At 36.2% G+C, this 13,127-nt stretch overlaps 1 protein-coding gene across 8 annotated transcripts in view; it reads right to left on the reverse strand.

The window, feature by feature from the left end:
* PPEF1 (protein phosphatase with EF-hand domain 1) overlaps positions 1 to 13,127 on the reverse strand; it is a 157,087-nt gene that overhangs the window by 72,418 nt on the left and 71,542 nt on the right. For 4 of the 8 annotated variants that reach the window (XM_061408023.1, XM_061408025.1, XM_061408024.1 and 1 more), the window contains one exon: positions 4,379 to 4,539. The exons of the other annotated variants lie outside the window; for them this stretch is intronic. In XM_061408023.1, the coding sequence (XP_061264007.1) occupies positions 4,379 to 4,539 (161 nt within the window). The remainder of the gene's footprint in view (positions 1 to 4,378; positions 4,540 to 13,127) is intronic. 8 annotated transcript variants of the gene reach the window in all.

Here is a 13,127-nt window from a genome sequence, read left to right on the forward strand (position 1 = left end):
GAAAATAGTTTTTCTGGGTCCTTTTTCAATTGTCTAAAATCACGTTGGTTATATTAGTCCCTACAGAGCCAGTGTACTTCTCTTTCAATAGCATTTTAATTGTGTTTACAATTGCAATATTAAATACTACTCAAAAGAGTTAACTCATGTTGGTTTATATGCTTATAAATATATTCAGATTAAATGGCAACTCAAATAAAATATTCACATTCTTTTTAAGGCACTTAGAGAGGAAAATAGTACTTTTAAAGGATTTTCTTTTTTAAAAAGTAACTAGGGAATTCCCTGGCTTCCCAGTGGTTAGGACTCCATGCTTTCACTGCTGAGGGTGTGGGTTCAAGCTCTCGTTAGGGAACTAAGAGCTCGCAAGCTGTGCAGCATGGCCAAAAAGAAAAGCAACTAGTTTTTAAACAGAAAAAGAAAAGTTCTTTGTAAAGTTGAAATACAAATTTAAATAGCAAAAAGAAGCATAACAATGAAAAGCAATTCTCCTTCTTTGCCAGACATCAGTCCCCTTTCCCTATCCCACAAAACAGCCACTGTTTGGAGTATCTTTCCAAAAAATATTCTATGTACTTGCCAGCCTATAAAAATCAATATAACTACATATGAATATGTAAACATATATATAAGCACATAATTCCTTAAATAACATGTGGTATATTCACACAAAGGAATATTATTCAACCAAAAATAGGAATGAGGTACTGATACATGCTACAGTATGACTGAACCTTGAAAACATTATGCCAAGGAGAAGCCACCAGGCACAAAAGGCTACATATGATTCCATTTATATAAATGTCCAGATTAGGCAAATCTGTAGAGACAGAAGGTAAACTGGTAGTTGACAGGGGCTAGGGAGAAGGGAGAAATGGGAAGTAACTGCTTAATGGGTACCAGGCTTTGTTTTGAGGATGATAAAAATGTTCTGGAATTAGACAATGGTGATGGTTGTACAACACCGGGAATATACTAAAAACCAATGAATCATACACTTCATTTAAATTGGTTTAAAAAATCAATTTTATGTTATGTGACTTTTATCTTAATTTTAAAAAACCAATATATATATATATATATAATGCTTATTAATTTTGTTTAACAAATAGGAACACACTGTACACTATGTTGAATCTTTTCGTCTTTCCTTAACAACACAATCTTTTCATTTTTATAAAATCAAAACTGTCTATCTTTTCAGAGCTCCTTGGATTCTGGTCTTATCTTTTACATCCTTGAGCATATTAAGCGTACTTACTTTAAAGTCTGAGTCTGATAATGCCATTATCTAAAAACTCTATAGGTTTGTTTGCACTGCTTGTGGTTCACCTAAGTTTTCTTTCGTGAATCTTGCATCTTCCTATGCTTGGTTAACACTTGTATTAAGTTCTGGATATTGTATATGAAAACTTGAAGAAATAACTTGAAGCTTATTTTCTTACAGAAAGGATTTATATTTTCTTTTGGCAGGTGGCTAGGAGCATTAGCTGTCCAGGATGATCTCAATTTTAGGAATTAGATGATTGAAAATTTTGCTTCAGACCCTACAGAGCCAGTACTTTTCACTCACTCTTACTCCTAGGGTATGCCCTTAAGGTCAAAGTGATGGTTTCGGGGTGATGTCAGAAAATAATGGAGCAGGTAGTTCCAAGATCCCATCCCTCTGCAGAAACACTGAAAAATCAAGCCAAAAAAACAGATCGAACAAACAAACCAGTCAGATCCAAATTCATCAGAACTCTGGAAAATAGTCAAAGCTCACAGCAACCAAGGAAATGCTGAATCAAGAAAGAGACAACTTAAATATGGTTCAGTCAATCACCTGGTGGCTCAGACGGTAAAGAATCTGCCTGCAACGCAGGAGTCCCAGGTTCAATCCCTGGGTCAAGAAGATCCTCTGGAGAAGAGAATGGCTGCCTACCCACTCCAGTACTCTTGCCTGGAGAATTCCATGGACAGAGGTACAGTCCATGGGGTCACAAAGAGACACAACTGAGCAACTAACACACTAAGTAGAAAGCAAAGGCGATGACAGATTTGTAAACAGTCAAGCCAAGTGGTAAAGGAGTAGTATACCAACACAGAGCCAGTCTGCAGAGATGAGATTTTTCGTCCTTCCCTTCTTTCTTTTCCCCTTTCCTCCTTCCTTCCTCTGGCCTTTCTCTCTCTTTCTTTCTTTCTTAATGGCTCTTGGTGTTCAAGGAAATCCTTATCAAAACATTAAGTGAGTACAGGCTAAAAGAAAAGAAATTTCAGGGGATTTCCCTGGTGGTCCAATGGTTAAGACTCCACACTTCTACTTCAGGGGCACAGGTTCAATCACTGGACAGGGAACTAAGATCCTACATGTTGCATGGTATGGCCAAAAAAATAAAAATATTAATAAAAGTAATAATAAATAAAACTAAAAAAGAAAAGAAACTTCAGATACCCCTCATACAACTATACCTAACAGACATCTACAGAATACTCCACCCAACAACAGCAGACTACACATCTTTACAAGGGCTCATGGAACATTCTCCAGGACAGACCAGATGTTAGGCCACAAAATAAGCCTCATTACATTCTAAAAAACTGAAATCACACAGAGTATCTTCTCTGACCACAATGGAATGAAACTAGAAATCAGTAACAGAAGGAAAACTGGAAAATTCACAAATATGTGGAAATTAAACAACGTACTTTTGAACAACTGATGGGTTAAAGAAGAAATCACAAGGGAAATGAGAAAATACTTTGAGATCAACAAAAATGAAAACATAACATACCAAAATTTATGGGATACAGTGAAAACAATGCTTAGCAAGAAATGTATGGCTGTAAATGCCTACAAAAACAAAGAAAAATCTCAAATGAAAGCCTAACTTAATGCTTAAGGAGCTAGAAAAAGAAGAGCAAATTAAACTGAAAGCCAGCAGAAGAACTAGAGTGCAGATAATTAAATAGAGAACCAAAAAATAAAAGAGACAATCAACAAAACCAAAAGTTGGATCTTTGAAAAGAGCTACAAAGTTGAGAAAATTTTACCTAGACTGGCCAAGAAAAAAGAGAGAAAAAGCAAATAACTATAATCAGAAATGAAAATGGGGACATTACCACTGACCTAAAAGAAATAAAAAGAATTACAAGAGAATATTATGAACAATTGCATACTAACAAATTAGATAACTTAAAAAGATGAAAGGGACAAATTCCTGGAAACACACAAATTATCAAGACTTACTCAAGAAGAAATACAAAATCTGAACACATCTAGAACAAGCAGAGATTGAATCAGTAATCATAAAGTGCAAGACCCAAGAGCTTCACTGGTGAACTCTACAAAACATTTAAAGAAGTAACACCAATCCTTCTCAAACTCTTCTAAAATACAGAAGAGTAGGAAGCAATTCCTGACTCATTCCATGAGGCCAGTATTATCTTGATATCAAAACCAGATAAAGACACCACCGGAAAAGAAAATACAAACCAATATCCCTTACGAATAAAATGTAAAAATCCTCAACAAAACACTAGCAAACCAAATCCAACAGAATTTTTAAAGAATTACATACAATGACTGTGGGATTTATTCCAGGAATATAAGGGCGGTTCAACATAAGAAAACTAATCAGTGTAATACACAGCATTACTAGAATGAAGGGGGAAAAAAACACACAATAATCTCCACTGATGCAGAAAAAGCATTTGACAAATTCCAACACCTTTTCATGATAAAGCCACTCAGAAGACTAGGAATAGAAGGAAACTTCCTCAACTTGATAAGCATCATTTATCAAAAAAAAAAAAAAAATACAGAATATTAGCCAGACATTAAAACAAAGGAGTACTGAAACATACTATGCCATGAATGAACCTTAAAAACATTATGCGAAGGGAAAGCAGCCACATACAAAAGGAAACATATTATATAATTCCATTTGTATGAAACGTTCTGAATAGAAAAATCCATAGAAAGTAGAACAGTGATTGCCTGGAGTGGAGGAGGAGGGAATGGTAATGGGTGTGGCACTTCTTTGGGAGGCAAAGAAAATGTTCTGGAATTTGATATTAGTGATTGTTGCACTATCTTGTGAGTATACTAAAAAGCACTGAATCATACACTTTAAAATGGTGAATTTTATAGTATGTGAATTACATCTCAGAAAAAGAACAAGGAAATACTGTGAGCCTATAGACAGAAAGGAGGTTTTTGTGCACCTTAAGAAACTTCTATTTAAATGGTTAAACAAAGCAGAGGGTAGCGCTCACTTTATGTGAAGTTTTTTCCCCAAGGGAATGCATTTCTGCTGTAGTGTTTTCATTCATTCAATAGATAGTTATTGAACACATGTTATGTACAAGAATAAGGACAGTATCTGCTTCCACTTGCCTGTTGTTGCTTGAAGGCCTCAATAAGTAAATCAATGTCCGTAAAAGTGAGAGGAAATTGCAGCCGAGGACCACAGTAGGAGTCTGGGATTTCTATCAACCCCAAATAGTCTTGTCTATCCTTGTCCTGGATGCTGCTACCAAAAAGGCGAGTTACTAATCCTGGAAATGGAAAGACAGGAAAGGGGGGGGGGGATCAACATTCCCATACTTAAAATACAATTGATACCTTCTTGAATATCTAGCCCATGTAAAGCACTGTGTTAAATGTTACACATACCAAGATATCCCACACATAACCATGAGGAATGACTTGTTCTGAGATCAGTAGGTATATTCACATGAATCATCATTATTCCTTCCTGGGTGGACATTTTACCAAAGCAGTGAGTTCATTAGTGAGGAGGAGAGGATGGCGCACAGAGAAAACTGATCAATCAAGGTATTTTGATGCTCTGAAGGGCTTTCCAAGTGGCTCAGTGGTAAAGAATCTGTCTGCCAACGCAGAAGACTCAGGTTCTATCCCTGGTCTGGGTACATCCCCTGGAGAAGGAAACGGCAAGCAACCCACTCCAGTATTCTTGCCGACCAAATCTCATGGACAGAGGAGTCTGCCAGGCTGAAGACCATGGGACAGCAAAGAGTTGGACACGAGTGAGTGACTGAGCACAGCACAGCTCCAGTCTACCTTTTTTTTTTTTTTTTTTGCGCACTCTAATATCTTAGAGTTTTACAAATGAGGCTGAAGATGCATTGTATTTGATTCAAACATCTGTAACTTTTCAGGATCCACAGAAAATTAAATGGCAACATTCAATTTTTTCCTGTTAAATACTTCAAATTTTACTTAGCTGTAACTGATTTGTTTCTCTCATCACATAAAAATAAATTTTCTGACATGATTTTTCTTTCTTCTTGGTAACAAAGTAGATAAAGTTACATGACCAAACACAGGCAGAAATTCCCAAAGGGCCTCTCTCTGGCAGAGAAATTTCTGTGTAACAGATTACCTGCACTGCTCATTTCAGTAGGTGCTGAAACCCAGGATCTCTTTCTTGCTAGACTGCCTATGAAACAAGAAGAGAAATCTGGCCAATTCAGGTGGAGAAAGATGAAAAGGGATATGGCAGACTGATTGCAAAAGTATCCCCCATTCTCTATTCCAACCTCTGGTCATGCCCTTTTTAAATAAGATTCTGCAGCCACCCTCATTCAGAGCCTCTTTCTCCAGTCCTTGAAGCTGGGTTGGGTTTGTGACTTGAGTTCGATTGAAGAATGTGGTGGAAATGTTATGTATCAGTTCTAAACCAAGGCCTCAGGGCGCCTTGTATGCTTCCATGAAAGCATGCCACTCCCACAAAGCCAGTCTACTGAAAGCTCCAAGATCATGCAGAACAGAACTGAGTCATCCTAGCCAAGGACACCTAGATCAGCCACCAGCCAGCAGACCTGCAAACACATGAGTGAACTCCAGCCAAGACCTGAAAAACTCCCAAATCAAGTCTGCCGAGATCTGTAGAAGTGCTCAACTAATCTGTAGACTTGTGAGCAGAAAGAAATGTTTATTACAGGCTACTGAGTTATTGTGGTTGTTTAATACACAGTATTATTGTGGTGACAGATAAGTGACATGGAGGATGATAACATACTCTTCAATTCATTAACACTGAATTGCTACTAAGCTCATTAATCAGAAGCTCTCTATAGGCTTGGAAGGTACAATGTCAGCAGATATAGACAGAAAACACCGCTTTTCATAATTCAGTTAGAATGAGAGATTACAATTAAAAACTAAATGAAATTTCCTTCTACAGTCATTATATTTGGTAATTTTAAAATGCTTTCTAAATTATTGAGTACCCCAATATTTTGGGGGGACAGTTGATGATGCTTTATAAGAAATTAAATTTAGGAGTAACAATGTCTGTCTTCACTGAGATACAGCAGAGGCTATTTTTCTCATTTGGATACGGTTTGAAATTTGAAAAAAATTACTATTTCATTTTATGTTTGAAAACTAGAAATGCAGAGAAGCTTCATAAATTTTATCTCAGGTTCCTTTTGTAGGCAGAAAAGCCAAAATATTCTACCTATCTTAATGATCATTTCTACTTGGTAGTCTTTCTTAGAATTGCAGTTTACTAAAAAAACAAACAAAAAAACCCTTTCCTCTTAACTCTACATACTGAAAAATTAAGCTCTTCTTGGGAAAACACAACAAACAAACAAAACCAAAAACAACCCTGTAGTTTCACTATATCATTTTAAAACTAACTAACTGAGTAATCCCAACTGGTGAGGTATAAACAAGAAGTGACTCTCTTTTCCCGATCACTGCCTTCACCAGTGTTCTGTCAAATTTCCCTTTCTCATCAGCTAAGTGACACATCATGTCAATGCCATCAGTTCTGGTTATTAAAACTCAGTCATGTTATTTAAGACCATAGTAAAAATATTGTTTTTCTTCTTTAAAAGAAATACAATTTGGTCCTTCCTTTCATGCATCTGACGATTCTCACTTCTTTTAAGTTCAGTGATAAATACATGAAAAAGCACCATTTCCCTAAACCTATTCTTAATCAAAACTGCTCAATATAAAGTATCAGTAAACATCAAGTCATAATCCTTCTGCTGTTTTTTATCCACATAAAAAAGAATAAAATAGATTCTCTTCCAAATATGGGTAGCTAATGTGGGTCAATATATGAAAACAATCAAAAAGTTTAACATTTCTAATTTACGTACTATCCTTCTGGGCTGTAACTATTGTAACAAGTAATAATAATCTAATGAATGCCAGCAACATAAGAATATTTGCAAAACATATAATTAGAATTAATCCTTACCTATTTGGTTTACAATTCTATCAACATGAATCTACAGTAATTAAATATAATAAAATCCTGAATTACAATAGAATTATGCCTTTACAAGTTGTTCTAAAGAAAATACCTCACAAATACCCCCTACACACAATCTTTTCTTTTACCCAGTACAGACTCAAAATCTGGACAGGGAAAAATCTAAAGCCCATAATTAAAAAAAAAAAAAACAACACAATTTCTGCCTCTACCACCCACATGTCACTTTGAAAACAAGCTCCAGACATTGCTGGAAAAAGAAAATCACCAACTGAACCATGTTTATAGTTACTTCATTTCTGAATTATGAATCTGGATTAAAACCTTGAGTGTCCATACAGTAAGTTAAATAGATGTCAAAATGACATTTTTTAAAATTCAACACCTGTTCTTGATTTTTTAAAAAAACTCAAACAACTAGGAATGGAAGGCTACCTCCTTAATATGTATTTTTTAAATGCCCACTTTCACTGTTTCATTTTAACACTGTTCTGCTATCTCCAGCAAATACAATAAACCATGAAGCAAAAATAAGAGCAGTGACTACTGGAAAGAAAGATACAAAAATAAACTTACTTTAGATATTGAAATATCTAAACTCAAGGAAATCAACTGAAAAACTTCCAGAATTGATAGGAGAATTAAAATAGTACAGAGGTTAATCTCACTGGTTTGAACCACAGCTCCACCACTGATAAGATGAGTAACTTTGTGAGACTACCTTTGTAAGACTTAGTATTATAAAGACGGATGATAATAATATTAATTCCACTGGTTTGTCATGAAAACTAAATGAAATATCTGAAGCACTTGAAGACATGGCACATGGTATTTAGTAAATATCAGTAATAATAAAAATTATTATTTAATGTTACTGTAAATAGTAACACAGTATAAAATAAACAGAAACCAAAAGCTTTATTAAATACTAATCCAGTCCCATCACTTCATGGGAAATAGATGGGGCAACAGTGGAAACAGTGTCAGACTTTATTTTTTGGGCTCCAAAATCACTGCAGATGGTGATTGCAGCCATGAAATTTAAAGACGCTTACTCCTTGGAAGGAAAGTTGTGACCAACCTAGATAGCATATTCAAAAGCAGAGACATTACTTTGCTAACAAAGGTCCATCTAGTCAAGGCTATGGTTTTTCCTGTGGTCATGTATGGATGTGAGAGTTGGAATGTGAAGAAAGCTGAGCACTGAAGAATTGATGCTTTTGAACTGTGGTGTTGGAGACTAGCGAGTTGCTTGGACTGCAAGGAGATCCAACCAGTACATTTTGAAGGAGATAAGCCCTGGGATTTCTTTGGAAGGAATGATGCTAAAGCTGAAACTCCAGTACTTGGACCACCTCATGCGAAGAGTTGACTCATTGGAAAAGACTCTGATGTTGGGAGGGATTGGGAGCAGGAGGAGAAGGGGATGACAGAGGATGAGATGGCTGGATGGCATCACTGACTCAATGGACGTGAGTCTGAGTGAACTCTGGGAGTTGGTGATGGACAGGGAGGCCTGGCGTGCTGCGATTCATGGGGTCGCAAAGAGTTGGACACGACTGAGTGACTGAACTGAACTGAACAATCATTAGGTTGAGATAGTGGGGAAAATATCTTATGACAGCAACAAAAAATATAAAATACCTGGCTTGATAGGACATTTTGATTGATCTGGGAAGTAGAAAGAGAAGTCAAAATAACACTTTCACTCACTCCATCCTACTCCCCACTTCCACCAGCCTCTGTTAAAACCACTGCTATTAATATATATAGGCTTTCTACCTGTGAGAGGAGGCTAATGCGAAAAAGCAACCTGGGGAATGGATGTGTAGAGTCTCCCCATCAAGTCCTATGGATTAGTTTTGAGCAAGCAGTAGGACATGCAGATCACCTCTCACCTCTGGAACACTTAGAATATCTCAGGGTACTCGGTGGCTCAAAGTCAAAACCATTAATCTGGCCCTCGTATCTGGAAATGTTAAAGTGACCTTGTGGTCCCTAAATATATCCTGCTTAAGGGTCACAGCACTTCCGCCAAACAGGCCTAGGTACATTTGGGACATTCCCACAAAAAAGGGCTAACAGAAAGCAACCTACAGTAATGTACAGCATGGTGACTCTAGTTAACAATATTCTACTCCATATTAAAAAGTGCCAAGAGAGTGTATTTTAAAAGTTCTCACCACACACACAAAATTATAACTGTCTTTGATGCATGTATCATTAAATAACTAACACTGTGGTAATCATTTTGCAATATATACATATATTAAATCATCATACTTTACACCTTAAATGTATGTAAGATTATGTGTTAATTATATTTTAATAAAGCTGGAAAAAAATTTTTAAGTGAAATTAACATATAGCAATAATATGTAAATCTCTTTTTCTGATATATATAATAACTAAATCAGTATGATTCATGGACTATATAACAGAGAGATGTATAAGATAACAGACAACCCAGAAATATATCCTATTACACATTTTTAAATGAATATATTGAACATTATAAAAGAGTCACTACAAATTACAATGAAAAGATACATTATGAAATAAATGTAGGAAAAATTAGGTAAACTACTTGGACATTTGCTTTGCAGTTGTGTTTTTTAATTATTCTCAACTACTAGGCATCAAAATTTCCTTGTTAGTTTGTCAAAAATTCAAAATTTATGAAATGTTAACATTTTTAAATTCAAATCATAAAAAACTAGAAAAATAGGCATAGTCATCCACATTTGAAATATTTTAGGGCCTTCTAAGTTAAAACCAGGAGTCACAAAGAAAGATATTTAGGATTCATTTTGATATTTGGCAAAACTAATACAATTATGTAAAGTTTAAAAATAAAATTAAATTAAAAAGAAGAAAGATATTTAGACTTGAAAAGAAAAATATTTTAAATAATTAATGGATGAAAATTTCCTAAACCTGACAAAAATATCAACTTCGATATAACAGAAGCTCAGTAAACCCCACTCAGGATAAATAAAAACGAAACCTCATCAAGGCATTTTATGGTTAAAACACTATTTTTCAATGATGTCACTTTGGTTATTTTGTTTCTTCCCCACCTCCTTCAGATGATAGAAGGGGACGATAGAGGATGAGATGGCTGGATGGCATCACCAACTCAATGGACATGAGTTTGGGTAAACTCCGGGAGTTGGTGATGGACAGGGAGGCCCGGCGTGCTGCAGTTCATGGGGTCGCAAAGAGTCGGACACGACTGAGCGACTGAACTGAACTGAATACAATTAAGTTCACTTGTCACAGTGTGTATTCTATTTGGGAATCACATTCTCTCTTTCTTCCTGTTTTTAATTATTTTTTTAGGGATGTGAAATATTACTATGGTTCTAAGAATCAGAACTACAAAAAAGGTATTCTCAGAGAAATGTCACTTTTCTCTCATCCCTCCTACCTAATCCCCATTCTACCTGTTCTTTCTTCCCTGCTCCCACTCATCCCTCCATTCCCTCATTCCCTGTAGGTAAATATTGCCTTTCATTTCTGATTTATCCTGTAGGTTTCTTCTGTATTTTTACACAAATGAGCATACACACACACACTCATATCAGGCAAAGGTTTCTTAAGCAGGATACAGAAAACATTAACCATAAAAGAAAAAAACTGTTCTACATTAAAATCAAGAATGTCTACTCATCAGAAGATACCACTTAAAGACTAAGGGGATGGATAAAAGTCCTAGATGGGGATCAATATTTGCAATAAATTTATCTAACAAAGATTCACAGTCTCATATTCAGAATACTTATAGAACTCCTACAAATTGGTAAGAAAAAGGCAGATAATCCAAAAGAAAAATGAGTAAAAGACCTGAACAGGCATTTTGACAAAACCAGATGTCCACATGACTGTTAAACATTCAAACAGGTGAGCAACTTCTCTGCTCACCAGGGAAATGCCAATTAAAGCAGAAATGTGGTATCACTACATACCCACCAGAATGGCTAACATGAAAAGGACTGATAACTTCAAGTGTTGATGAAGACACTGAACTACTAGAACTCTCCTACACTATTGGCAGTATAACTTGTAACAACAATTTTGTAAAACTGTTTATCAGTACCAAATAAGGCTGAACATATGTATGCCCTGTAACTGCAAATCTCCTTTCCTGGGTTGTGGTACATCTTTATAAATAAGTGAAAGTGAAAGTGGAGTCGCTCAGTTGTGTCCAACTCTTTGCGACCCCATGGACTGTGGTCTACCACACGTCCATGGGATTTTCCAGGCAAGGGTACTGGAGTGGGTTGCCATTTCCTTCTCCAGAGGATCTTCCCGACCCAGGGATTGAACCCAGGTCTACAATGCTGTAGGCAGACGCTTTACCATCTGAATGCTGCTGCTACTGCTCCTTCAAGAGATGGATCTTTCCTAACCCCTTTGAATCTGCACCTAGTCCTGTGGCTTGTTTTAACTAAAAGGATATGGCAGAACTGATTTTGTGTGAGCAGAGGCCCAAAGAGGCTTGCTGCTTCTCCCTTTGCCCTCTTGGGATCCAGAGGCCATGTAAATAAGTCCAGGAAATACTGTTGGGCAGAGGCTACATGAGGAAAAGTGAGATATCCAAGTTCATAGCTAACATCAAACTTCCACACGTGTGAATAAAACCATTTGGACCTCCCTCCCCAACCCAGCTATGCTGAGTAAGCCCAGCTGATCACAGACAACACACAAGCCATCCCCACTGAGCCCTGTTCAAACCAACAGAATCACAAGCAAAAAAAATGGCTGTTGTTTTTAAGCACTAAATTTTGGGGGGCGGGGGGGGCTGGTTGTTATACAGCAATAGATAACTGAAAACGAATATACAGCAAAAGAAAATAATACATGTGTTCACTAAAAAGGACAGGTACAAGAATGTGCATAGTAGTACCATTTAAATTATCAAAACTGAAAACTCAAATGTCTATAAACAGTAGAATGGATCAATTTTGGTATATTCATAAAACTAATTATTATTCAGCAATAAGAATGACCAGATGGATGACTCTCACAAATACAAAGTCGAGTAAAAGAAGCAAAACTATACGCTTTCATTTATACAGAGAAGTTCAAAAACAAGCAAAACTAACCTAGGAGGCAGAAAAGTAGTGACGGGGTGCAGAGACTGGGTGGTGAGTATAGGAAGACGGGAGGTGGTTTCTGTGGTTATGATGATGTTATACTTCTTGCTCTGGGGGCATGTTACAAGGCTGAGTTTACTCTGAGAAAATTTATTAAATTATATATTTATCATTTGTGTACTTTTCTGTAATGTGTATGCTTTTCTTCCAGATAAGTTTATATAAGATTATAAACTGCTGTCTCCTTCTCTGATAAAATTTTAAAAATATTTTTAAATCACTTACAGAATTTTTTTAAAAGCACATTTTAAAAAATACAGAGCCTGAGTAAATATCTTTGGGCTGGAACCCAGCCATCTGTAGTTACGAATCTCCATTAAGTGATTCTGATGCATAGTCCAGATTAAAATATTAGGTCATTAGCAGAAGAGGGCTATTTCATTTCATCATTATTATATTTCCTCTCAGAAATGTTTTTGCCAAAGAACATGAAGCACAAAAAACTGTCTTCAAATTGTAATTATCTAAAAGAAAAAAAAAATGGCAAAATGCCCACTTCCACCCACTCCCCACTCCTCCAGTTTGGCTATTCTACCATTCAGAAACCTTCCACAGATCATTAAATGCTTCAATTAGTTTCACACATATGTACTTAGCTCAGAGCGTACCATTAAAACACCATTCTTTTGCCACTTTGAAGGGCGCCCGATAGATTAAAAGATGCTCTTAGATGTCATACACATTGTTAACTAGAGCAAAAAATGGCTGGTCCAAATTAAAGAATAGGTTT

Source organism: Bos javanicus, chromosome X (genome assembly GCF_032452875.1).
Source record: "Bos javanicus breed banteng chromosome X, ARS-OSU_banteng_1.0, whole genome shotgun sequence".
In the NCBI taxonomy this organism is placed as follows: domain Eukaryota; kingdom Metazoa; phylum Chordata; class Mammalia; order Artiodactyla; family Bovidae; genus Bos; species Bos javanicus.